Source organism: Ylistrum balloti, unplaced genomic scaffold (genome assembly GCF_031769215.1).
Source record: "Ylistrum balloti isolate Yb309-2 unplaced genomic scaffold, AGI_CSIRO_Ybal_v1 Utg370292, whole genome shotgun sequence".
NCBI lineage: Eukaryota > Metazoa > Mollusca > Bivalvia > Pectinida > Pectinidae > Ylistrum > Ylistrum balloti.
The window spans coordinates 828,053-840,665 of record NW_026782221.1 but is presented as its reverse complement, the minus strand read 5'-3'; the positions used below and the strand labels follow the sequence as shown (position 1 = coordinate 840,665).

General features: G+C 36.1%; 1 protein-coding gene across 1 annotated transcript in view; it reads right to left on the bottom strand.

Moving 5' to 3' along the window:
• Window positions 1-12,613, bottom strand: part of LOC132553035 (furin-like protease kpc-1) — a 74,993-nt gene that overhangs the window by 44,879 nt on the left and 17,501 nt on the right. Inside the window, exons 3-4 of the mRNA XM_060217239.1 lie at window positions 7,356-7,445; window positions 6,888-7,040 (exon numbers count right to left, since the gene is read on the bottom strand). Coding sequence (XP_060073222.1) covers window positions 6,888-7,040; window positions 7,356-7,445 — 243 coding nt within the window. The remainder of the gene's footprint in view (window positions 1-6,887; window positions 7,041-7,355; window positions 7,446-12,613) is intronic.

Sequence of the window (12,613 nt, the reverse complement as noted above, 5' to 3'; positions counted from 1 at the left end):
TACCTCAAAGTAATACAAATCTCACCAGTAACATTATACTATCTCAAAGTAGCAAAAACTTGCCAGTAACATTATACTACCTCAAAGTAACACACAACTCACCAGTAACATTATACTACCTCAAAGTAACAACAACTCGCCAGTAACATTATACTGTCTCAAAGTAACACACAACTCACCAGTAACATTATACTGCCTCAAAGTAACAAAAACTCACCAGTAACATTATACTACCTCAAAGTAACAAAAACTTGCCAGTAACATTATACTACCTCAAAGTAACACACAACTCACCAGTAACATTATACTACCTCAAAGTAACAACAACTCGCCAGTAACATTATACTACCTCAAAGTAACAAAAACTCACCAGTAACATTATACTACCTCAAAGTAATACAAATCTCACCAGTAACATTATACTACCTCAAAGTAACAACTCGCCAATAACATTATACTACCTCAAAGTAACACACAACTCACCAATAACATTATACTACCTCAAAGTAACAACAACTCGCCAGTAACATTATACTACCTCAAAGTAACAAAAACTCACCAGTAACATTATACTACCTCAAAGTAATACAAACCTCACCAGTAACATTATACTGCCTCAAAGTAACAAAAACTCACCAGTAACATTATACTGCCTCAAAGTAACAAAAACTCACCAGTAACATTATACTGCCTCAAAGTAATACAAAAACTTCAGTTGAAAATAACTAATCATTTACTGGAAACACACAAATATCAGCTTTACATGATTAAATATTTAATCATTACTCACAAATATCTGTTCTAAATAATTAAATACTTAATGGTAACACACGGGTAGAAGCTGTCCAATTAGCTTCCTTCTAACAGATTGACTGGTCCTAATAGCTTCCTTCTAACAGATTGACTGGTCCTAATAGCTTCCCTCTAACAGATTGACTGGTCCTAATAGCTTCCTTCTAACAGATTGACTGGTCCTAACAGCTTCCTTCTAACAGATTGACTGGTCCTAATAGCTTCCTTCTAACAGATTGACTGGTCCTAATAGCTTCCTTCTAACAGATTGACTGGTCCTAATAGCTTCCTTCTAACAGATTGACTGGTCCTAATAGCTTCCTTCTAACAGATTGACTGGTCCTAATAGCTTCCTTCTAACAGATTGACTGGTCCTAATAGCTTCCTTCTAACAGATTGACTGGTCCTAATAGCTTCCTTCTAACAGATTGACTGGTCCTAATAGCTTCCTTCTAACAGATTGACTGGTCCTAACAGCTTCCTTCTAACAGATTGACTGGTCCTAATAGCTTCCTTCTAACAAATTGACTGGTAAGTTAGGTATAAGATTGACTTAATGACAAGCCAGTGGACACGGGAGTATTACTACCATCAGGTCAGTCAAGATGACCTGTCAATCATATAATGAATATACAACATGACATGACATCATCACTAACCCTCACACCAATATCTCCATAGAATGACTGACCACCCATAAATGATTCATCTTTTATCGTCTTGTGTTTATAGAATCCATTTCCTTTTTTAGACCAATATTGTGACACGTTTATGATCGTGTCACTTCCTGTCCAGTTTAAAGCTGACCAATAGGACATTGAGATGTCTGGTATAGCAGACTGTTGGATACAACATCAGGTATTCTAGTTTGGTGTCCAAGGTCATTGACAACTGACACAGTAACAATGTCAGTCCATTGACAATATCACATGCTGAGATCAAAATAGCAGTTGACCGTAGTAGTCTTTATCGTTATTTTCGAGGATAAAATCAAACTATGGTAAAAGTAGAAACCCTGAAAATAAAACAAGAGGCCTAGTGGCCTTGACAATCACTTGAGATAAGCAATATTGAATACATAGGTTAAAGAATAGTTATCAATGGTGACACTGAATATAGTAAGCCAGTGTCAATACATGCATACCATCCTATACTGATAATTCTTTTAAAGTTATGTCCACCGGGAAATACCCAATGTTAAGCTCAAAAATGCAATTTGACCCCTTTAAACCTCGCCCATCAGCCCGTGGGGGTCAGTCAGGATCAAAATGGGCATACCATCAAGCTGTCATTCATAATTCTAACCAAGTTTGAAATATTTCCCTTCCCAACGGGGAAATGTGAGACCCTGGGGCCATGAAATTCACAATTTTGGTAAAGCACCTTAGGATGTTTCCATTCATGAAGATTATTTGATTCTACCATATCTAGGTTTCAGAAGAAGATCTTTGAAATCTAAGTCAATCTGACCCCTTTTGGTCTGCCCCTCAGGCTCCTGGGGAGTGGGGACAGTATAATTCACAATTTTGGTTCATCTTAGGCCAGGGAAAATTTAAGCAAAATTTCATTGAAATCAGTTCAGGGGTTTTTGAGAAGAAGTTGAAAATGGTAAATTGTTTACGGACACACAACGTCAGATAAAGGTGATTAGAATAGGTTACCATGAGACTTTGTCTCAGGCGATCTTAGGTGACCTAATTACCTAAATAAGCATTAACTTGAGTACTTCTCATGTAAATACATCTACATTGTTGCAATCTTTAGATAAACAAGAGGCCTATAGGGCCAGTATCTCTCATCTGGTTTACTTTGCTGGAATGGTTTTATCTTAACAAAAGGAAAAGTATTTTGAATATTTACATCTATTTCCCCTTTTAAGATTTGTAGGAAAAATTAATGGATTGACAAAGGACTCTGCAGTTTGCCATAAGTTCATTTGGGCCAAGTGAGTTGATAAAATGGCAGCATTATTGAAGTACTGAGGACTGTGTTCTGTTGTGATCAGCTATGATATGGTTTGTGGTTATGTCACTTGTCATTACACCCATATAGTTTTCAGACTAGACCTGCAACATCAACTGACATTAAACCTTCCATGGAATGGCTTCGAGATTAGAACTTCTAGTGCTAGCTGACAATCTTTTACATCTGCATGACAACCTTGGGATGTAGCTTGTTTTCGAAGGTGTCGAGATGTTGGAAAACTGATGTTAATGTGTTTTACTTCGACATATATCTGGACCAGGTTCCATCTGACAACTTACATCAGATACAGATTGCATAACTGTTTTACATGGTTCCTATGGTAACAGCTTGGTTAATTATTGTAAAAGATAAACTGCATGTTAGACGGTCATGAACATGAGATATCAACATAATTTTCTTTGATGGATTTAGCTATCAATTTGAAACAACACTATTATAGATAGAAACAGTTATCAAATGACACCTTGAATACTTTGAAGACATATAAATCACCACACATTCCTACTGTTCTAAGAACCCTACCATAATGAATTCTCCCTGACAAAACATCTGAAAACAACTTTTTTCAGTTTGTGACCAATAATCTGATAGAGCTGTCCAAATGGAGAGCAGACATCCACATCTCACCAGGTGATTTAACAGTGTATTGTTGTACAGATGTTCCTGACACTTCTACGACACTTCTCAATGTAACAACACTCCAGCACAATGACACCTTCCCAAAAGCCATTTAAGTCTAGACTTATCAGATACAGAACATGCATACAGCTTTCCAAAAAAGGAAGACTTCATCATGTAGACAACTTTGATAGAAATCAGTTTCAATTTGCTACAATAAATAAAAACCCCGAGAATGGTCCTTCTCAATGGATGAATTGATATCATCAGATATATTCTGAGGTTCATCTTTTATTATGTTCTTAGACATGTACTACTGTATTGTACAGAAGTATCTGACATGCTGCCTTCTAAACCTGCTTGTAACATACCAATTAATTACTAACCAGGCCTATCTAAATTGTTGTATAAAAAGGTCATGTTGGTTTAATAAGGAGTGTTGATATTTGAAAAAAAAGCCCACATCTATTAAAATTACCTTTTTTATTGTAAGATATTAAAAAACCAAGGAATATCTAATACTATCAACCAGATTGTTGTTGTTTCAGTGTGAGATGTAGACAAAAACAAGAAGTCAAACATTATATTACAAATACAATACGTATATTCAATATCTAGAGAAACTGTGAAGAAAATAACCCAGCCAGAGAGAAAGCTCAGAAATAAAAATGTTTTGACCTCTTTACTGACTTAGATTTTATGCCAAAGAAATAAAACTGCACTTTCTGGAAACAGAATTTATCAGTTTTGTTCTAACAAACCAGACATGTGAAGACTGCAGTGATTCTGTTAGACCTCAACACTAGTTGGCATGTTTGTAACACATTTTACCTGGACGCACCCATGCAAGCATACCAATTAATGTCACAATCTATATGTTGGCACATTATGTGTACAAAATTTCTACATCAGAAGAATAAATTACCATTTGTTTTTTTGTCACAGTATTTATCATAGCTTCATTAATTCATTTGAGTTTTTTATTCAGAACAAAATTTGTATCAAAGCATAAACTTGACCTCATTTCTTTATCAATAAAACAATACCATGAGATAAATGGTTAACACATATAGATAAGTTTATGGGTCACTTACCGATAAAGTGTACAAACCAGAGAATTGCCAACGGAAACAAAAAAACTCACCTCGCATTGAAACATCAATACTAAAATTTGGTACTGTGTTGAAACATCAATACTAAAATTTGGTACTGTGTTGAAACATCAATACTAAAATTTGGTACTGCGTAGAAACATCAACACTAAAATTTGGTACTGCGTTGAAACATCAATACTAAAATTTGGTACTGTGTAGAAACATCAACACTAAAATTTGGTACTGCGTAGAAACATCAACATTAAAATTTGGTACTGCGTAGAAACATCAATACTAAAATTTGGTACTGCGTTGAAACATCAACACTAAAATTTGGTACTGCGTAGAAACATCAATACTAAAATTTGGTACTGCGTTGATACACAAATACTAAAATTTGGTACTGCGTTGAAACATCTAAAATTTGGTACTGTGTTGAAACATCAATACTAAAATTTGGTACTGCGTTGAAACATCTAAAATTTGGTACTGTGTTGAAACATCAATACTAAAATTTGGTACTGCGTTGAAATATCAACACTAAAATTTGGTACTGCGTAGAAACATCAACACTAAAATTTGGTACTGTGTTGATACATCAACACTAAAATTTGGTACTGCGTAGAAACATCAACACTAAAATTTGGTACTGTGTTGAAACATCAACACTAAAATTTGGTACTGCGTAGAAACATCAACACTAAAATTTGGTACTGCGTTGAAATATCAACACTAAAATTTGGTACTGCGTTGAAACATCAACACTAAAATTTGGTACTGCGTTGAAATATCAACACTAAAATTTGGTACTGCGTAGAAACATCAACACTAAAATTTGGTACTGCGTAGAAACATCAACACTAAAATTTGGTACTGCGTAGAAACATCAACACTAAAATTTGGTACTGAAGTAGCGTTATAAAGGTCTTGACGGCTGTCAACACTAAAACTTTAATACCAAACATATGTTTCAGGCTGTAAAATACGTGTGTGATGTGTGTGATGATCTTTTCAGTATATGTTGTATTGATACTTGATATTACATTGGTATGCCTCTGAACACTTGCACCAAAACCTTACAGGAGGGTTTGTAAGAGGCAATATGAACAATGCTTACATAATAACATATACACAGGATATGTGTTTGCAGTGTTTTTTGCTCTGTGAGCAGCTAGGGTCAATATGAAGGAGCTAGTGGCTATCTTACTGGACATCAAGCTGGAGGCCGACTACATAATAGGAAATGGGGTATCCTACCAAAGGAGACAAGCATGATAGTACAGGAGCACAAATGATCTTAGCTTCCAGGGAAACTGTCCTCGGTCTGGATACAAGCATGATAGTACAGGAGCACAAATGATCTTAGCTTCCAGGGAAACTGTCCTCGGTCTGGATACAAGCATGATAGTACAGGAGCACAAATGATCTTAGCTTCCAGGGAAACTGTCCTCGGTCTGGATACAAGCATGATAGTACAGGAGCACAAATGATCTTAGCTTCCAGAGAAACTGTCCTCGGTCTGGATACAAGCATGATAGTACAGGAGCACAAATGATCTTAGCTTCCAGAGAAACTGTCCTCGGTCTGGATACAAGCATGATAGTACAGGAGCACAAATGATCTTAGCTTCCAGAGAAACTGTCCTCGGTCTGGATACAAGCATGATAGTACAGGAGCACAAATGATCTTAGCTTCCAGAGAAACTGTCCTCGGTCTGGATACAAGCATGATAGTACAGGAGCACAAATGATCTTAGCTTCCAGAGAAACTGTCCTCGGTCTGGATACAAGCATGATAGTACAGGAGCACAAATGATCTTAGCTTCCAGAGAAACTGTCCTCGGTCTGGATACAAGCATGATAGTACAGGAGCACAAATGATCTTAGCTTCCAGAGAAACTGTCCTCGGTCTGGATACAAGCATGATAGTACAGGAGCACAAATGATCTTAGCTTCCTGAGAATCACTAACCATCCTCGGTCTGGATACAACCATACACTTCAGATCTTTAGCTGAGATTGTCTAATGTTCTACTATGTATCTGGACAGAATATTTTATGATATTTGTTTTCCTTTTTTAAAAATTCATTAGTTCTTAATCCTTTATGTATTACTCTTTAAATAATTACCAAACAAGTGGTAACCTTTTTTGTTTAAAATCAGTCTGTAAAATACTAAACATGCATTGTCAAATTCTTGGATAAAAAAAATGTCCCTTTTCATTTAAACTTGTGTTTTTGTAATCATTGTATTTGTTCAGGTAGAAATGCTATGTCATCAACTTGGGTTACCCTGAATGATGGTAAGTCTCGATGTTTCAGAGTTTTATTGCTAGTTCCTTGAACTTTGAAACATGGAGGTTTCACTGGGTATGAAGGTAATTCGTCTTTATACTTACATAGTTCTCTATAAGGTCTGGATGGTCTCTCTCAATTCCATCATCCAGTATGGTGATGACTACACCTCTGCCTGTATATCCCATCTTCCAGGCTCCTGCTACCCCCATGTCGAATCCTCCAGGGCCATTCCTCCCCCGTCGACCTCCACCATGCTGCAAGGAACAAGTAAAGTAAGTTTTACAATGGCTTTTGTAAATTTACGAGGAGACCACTTTCACACAATGGATGATGAAACAGTAAAAAAAGGATACAATTTGAATTAAAACCATCTTTTGCGGTATGACTGCATGTGACTTGCTAACATTTTCGTCTACAAAAATGCTAATTTAGTGGTTTAAGCAAACATTTGCAGAAAAATATCTATATTTTGTGATTTCATTCTCAAAATTAACAAAGAACACAAGCTCAAGGACAGATAGATAAGATTGATAATGATAGTAAAAGATCATGTAATCAATAACACATACCAAGTACCATTCTTTATGCCACAGTGGGTCTGTAAATGTTAAATCTCGCTTCACTCTCTTCTTTACAAACTGCTGCTCAAACCATAAAATCTGCAAATACAAAACAATAGATCACAACAACTGACCTGTCTAAAGTTCTAGGCTGGTTCATCAGAAATCACGCTCATCTGTCTAAAGTTCTAGGCTGGTTCATCAGAAATCACACTCATCTGTCTAAAGTTCTAGGCTGGTTCATCAGAAATCACACTCATCTGTCTAAAGTTCTAGGCTGGTTCATCAGAAATCACACTCATCTGTCTAAAGTTCTAGGCTGGTTCATCAGAAATCACACTCATCTGTCTAAAGTTCTAGGCTGGTTCATCAGAAATCACACTCATCTGTCTAAAGTTCTAGGCTGGTTCATCAGAAATCACACTCATCTGTCTAAAGTTCTAAAGAAATCACACTTCTAAAGTTCTAGGCTGGTTCATCAGAAATCACACTCATCTGTCTAAAGTTCTAGGCTGGTTCATCAGAAATCACACTCATCTGTCTAAAGTTCTAGGCTGGTTCATCAGAAATCACACTCATCTGTCTAAAGTTCTAGGCTGGTTCATCAGAAATCACACTCATATGTCTAAAGTTCTAGGCTGGTTCATCAGAAATCACACTCATCTGTCTAAAGTTCTAGGCAGGTTCATCAGAAATCACACTCATCTGTCTAAAGTTCTAGGCTGGTTCATCAGAAATCACACTCATCTGTCTAAAGTTCTAGGCTGGTTCATCAGAAATCACATTCATCTGTCTAAAGTTCAAGGCAGGTTCATCAGAAATCACACTCATCTGTCTAAAGTTCTAGGCTGGTTCATCAGAAATCACACTCATCTGTCTAAAGTTCTAGGCTGGTTCATCAGAAATCACACTCATCTGTCTAAAGCTTTAGACTGGTTCATCAGAAATCACACTTATCTGTCTAAAGTTCTAGGCTGGTTCATCAGAAATCACACTCATCTGTCTAAAGTTCTAGGCTGGGAAATCACACTCATCTGTCTAAAGCTTTAGTTCATCAGAAATTCTAGGCTGGTTCATCAGAAATCACACTCATCTGTCTAAAGTTCTAGGCTGGTTCATCAGAAATCACACTCATCTGTCTAAAGTTCTAGGCTGGTTCATCAGAAATCACACTCATCTGTCTAAAGTTCTAGGCTGGTTCATCAGAAATTTCAACAACTGACCTGTCTAAAGCTTTAGACTGGTTCATTAGAAATTTCAACAACTGACCTGTCTAAAGCTTTAGCCTGGTTCATCAGAAATCACACTCATCTGTCTAAAGTTCTAGGCAGGTCAGAAATCACACTCATCTGTCTAAAGCTTTAGACTGGTTCATCAGAAATCACACTCATCTGTCTAAAGTTCTAGGCTGGTTCATCAGAAATCACACTCATCTGTCTAAAGTTCTAGGCTGGTTCATCAGAAATCACACTCATCTGTCTAAAGTTCTAGGCTGGTTCATCAGAAATCACACTCATCTGTCTAAAGTTCTAGGCTGGTTCATAAGAAATTTCAACAACTGACCTGTCTAAAGCTTTAGACTGGTTCATTAGAAATTTCAACAACTGACCTGTCTAAAGCTTTAGACTGGTTCATCAGAAATCACACTCATCTGTCTAAAGCTCTAGGCTGGTTGATCAGAAATTTCAACAACTGACCTGTCTAAAGCTTTAGACTGGTTCATCAGAAATTTCAACAACTCATCTGTTTAAAGCTCTAGGCAGGTTAATCAGAAATTTCAACAACTCACCTGTCTAAAGCTTTAGACTGGTTCATTAGAAATTTCAACAACTCACCTGTCTAAAGCTTTAGACTAGTTCAGGGTGTGGTTAAAGATACAGTCAAGTGTGTCAACATTAACCAGCAGGTAATTAGGACAATCATCCATACATATAATCACCAATCTAAATATCTACTACCATTAACCGACTAGATAACAACTACATCTTACAAAAATAAGAATGACTTGTCTAAAAAAATCAAAAGATTTGGCATTCGTATCATCTGTAAATGTCATGTCAATAGTTACATTATGGTTATACAATGTATAACTACGTAATCTTAAAGAACAACCAGACTTGTATAGTGACAACTCTACTTACAGTATAATGATTTATATGCTTCTAAGGAAAACCAACAACTCAAATACTTTATTTCCAAATAACACGAAACAATAATTCATTCTTTAGATGTAACCTTATAAAACAGATTTTCACTGAAACTATTCTATTTTGTAATTTGACATTTACAATCAATTTAGTTCAGTGACTGACCCCAGAGTAAAGCCATTTCCTGTGATACATGTATGTAGTCCGAATCACTAGTCTCTGTACACAGCATTTCCGCTCCAAAACATTAAGAGTCAAATTCAGCTTACAACACAGAATTAAATATCAAAGTTTTAAGTGATCTGTAGGTGTCTGATGAATGTCTTTAGATTTTGGATGAAAGTATAAAACACCTTTTCTATAGATAATCTTTTATACAATGATATCTATGTTTTTGATAATTACTATATAAAACACCATTGCTGTAAATGTATGTTATTGAGAGCAGGGTGAGGCAGAATCTAGGGGACAATATGGTCAGCTGATTTGACAAAATAAAAATGTGTCTCATAGCTGTTTTCTTCTCTGAGGACCAAAAGGAGAATGTCCACAAGACATAATTTGAACAATGATAATAAGCCAAAATAAAAGATATCAAAGGCAGGATGTTACAGTTTTGGATATTGGATACAAAATAAATCATGCACATTTTTGTTTGAATATTAAACATGTACTTAAGGTCTAATAGTGTGGTGTTGAGTTGTCAAGTCAACAGACAACTAATCAATACCGAAATCCAATTTTGTGACTAAAGATTTCAACAGAAAATAAATCTGAGACAAAGCAAATTAATGACAATTCAAGTACCATCATGTGAGGTGTGCAGGAATGCTCCTGGGTAATAACGCTGAGAACAAATTACTTTAACTAGCTGTCTACATGGAAGAGAAGTTATGTGGAATATTACGGAGCCAGACAATCACTACACACTTCTGGTCATTTTACATATAGTGCCTTTCTGTAGACCCAGACAATCACTACACACTTCTGGTCATTTTACATATAGTGCCTTTCTGTAGACCCAGACAATCACTACACACTTCTGGTCATTTTACATATAGTGCCTTTCTGTAGACCCAGACAATCACTACACACTTCTGGTCATTTCACATATAGTGCCTTTCTGTAGACCCAGACAATCACTACACACTTCTGGTCATTTTACATATAGTGCCTTTCTGTGTTCACACGTTTCAGGATGACTTTTACTCTCACTGTGAAGAGTGTATTATAGGTAGCAGAACATGCAAGAACATGGGTGAGGCAGACATGTTTGCATGTCCTCTGGCAATAAATTGTGCTGTAATTGTCGAATTGTCTGTGACAAATATATCCATATGGCCAGCACTATTAGATAAGGAAATGTCGGCCTGGCTCCACCTAAACCTATTTCCTCTACATGTCAAACAAGAGCAATGGTCATGTACAAGACCTGGCAATGAATCCGTTTTACATTAAACTTAGCCCCTTTCCTCAATGATACATAATAATTTCCCAAGCACCATGCAGGTTATCAATTCATTTTGTAATTAGCCTTTAGCTCGTAACAAATGTCTGTGACATTCATACAAATTAACATTTCGTTGCTAGTTTCCTCAGAGTTGTTTACCAGTCATAACTGATAGCAGACAAAGGACTCATCAACAACACCATATGTTGTCCGATCATGTATCAGTAATGATGTTTGTGATTGGTCTCAGCATTAGTAATGCTGATGCAGCATGAATTTATAACTATTGTATTGTGTACGTGATTAGCAGTAGCATAGAAATAGGACAGAAAGTCTTCACAATGATCTATCTACTTCACAGAATGGAACTTAAAGTCGGTCAATATGAACTTATACATTTACCTCATTTTTTTTCAATGATAAAAAATATGTCTTAAAGTCATGTAAAGTTTTCACAAAGTCATGACCAATTATAACGAAATGATATCAATGGCATTACTATATACTGTTACACCTCTCTACATTGACAAGTATTATAGCAACTGATAATTACATCAATAAAAGTAAATTTCCGTGATAAACTATAGCAGTGAAAAATTCAGAGTGTACAATTGTAACAAATCAGTGTGTATAACTGTCAGAAATCAGTGTGTATCACTGTTAGAAATCAGTGTGTAGTACTGTCAGAAATCAGTGTGTATAACTGTCAGAAATCAGTGTGTATCACTGTTAGAAATCAGTGTGTATGACTGCCAGAAATCAGTGTGTATAACTGTCAGAAATCAGTGTGTTTGATTGTCAGAAATCAGTGTGTATAACTGTCAGAAATCAGTGTGTATGACTGTCAGAAATCAGTGTGTATAACTGTCAGAAATCAGTGTGTTTGACTGTCAGAAATCAGTGTGTTTGACTGTCAGAAATCAGTGTGTATGACTGTCAGAAATCAGTGTGTATGACTGTCAGAAATCAGTGTGTATGACTGTCAGAAATCAGTGTGTATTACTGTCAGAAATCAGTGTGTTTGACTGTCAGAAATCAGTGTTCTTATCTGTCACAAACAAATGTGTATCACTATCAGAAATAAGTATGTATCAAACAGCAGGAAGGAGATAACTTTTGTTTTTAATTGAACTTCCACTGAAATCTGGAAAATCGTAACGTCAGTTAGATACATTTCTTATATTCACTAGAATTGTTCCAACTATATGTAAGATACCATGGATATCAATGTCATAGTGGTATTGTGTATGTGTCTATGATGTTGACATTTCCAGTCATAACACCAATCCCAATATAAACTTCACCTTCTGTCACTAATCTGGTTTACACTGATGTAGGAGTGTTAATACCATTGTTGTAGCTCTGGTAAATATGGATACCTATGTATGATCAGCATCATTACACAACTAAATCTGGTTTAGCTACACAAGTAGGGGTAATGTTAGTCTGAGTAAGTGATGAAGATGGCTGACAAACAAGAATCAATAAACCTGACGAGTTTAGGGGAACATAACCTCTAGTTAACAATACAAAAGGTGTCTTAAATGGCACACAATGCCACGTGACCATCTCTAAATCAATAATGTGAGACCTAATCAAAAACACAATGGCTGCTATCACGTTGATGAACATGGGGTATTTTCATGTCGTTCATCTTAAGCGGATAATTA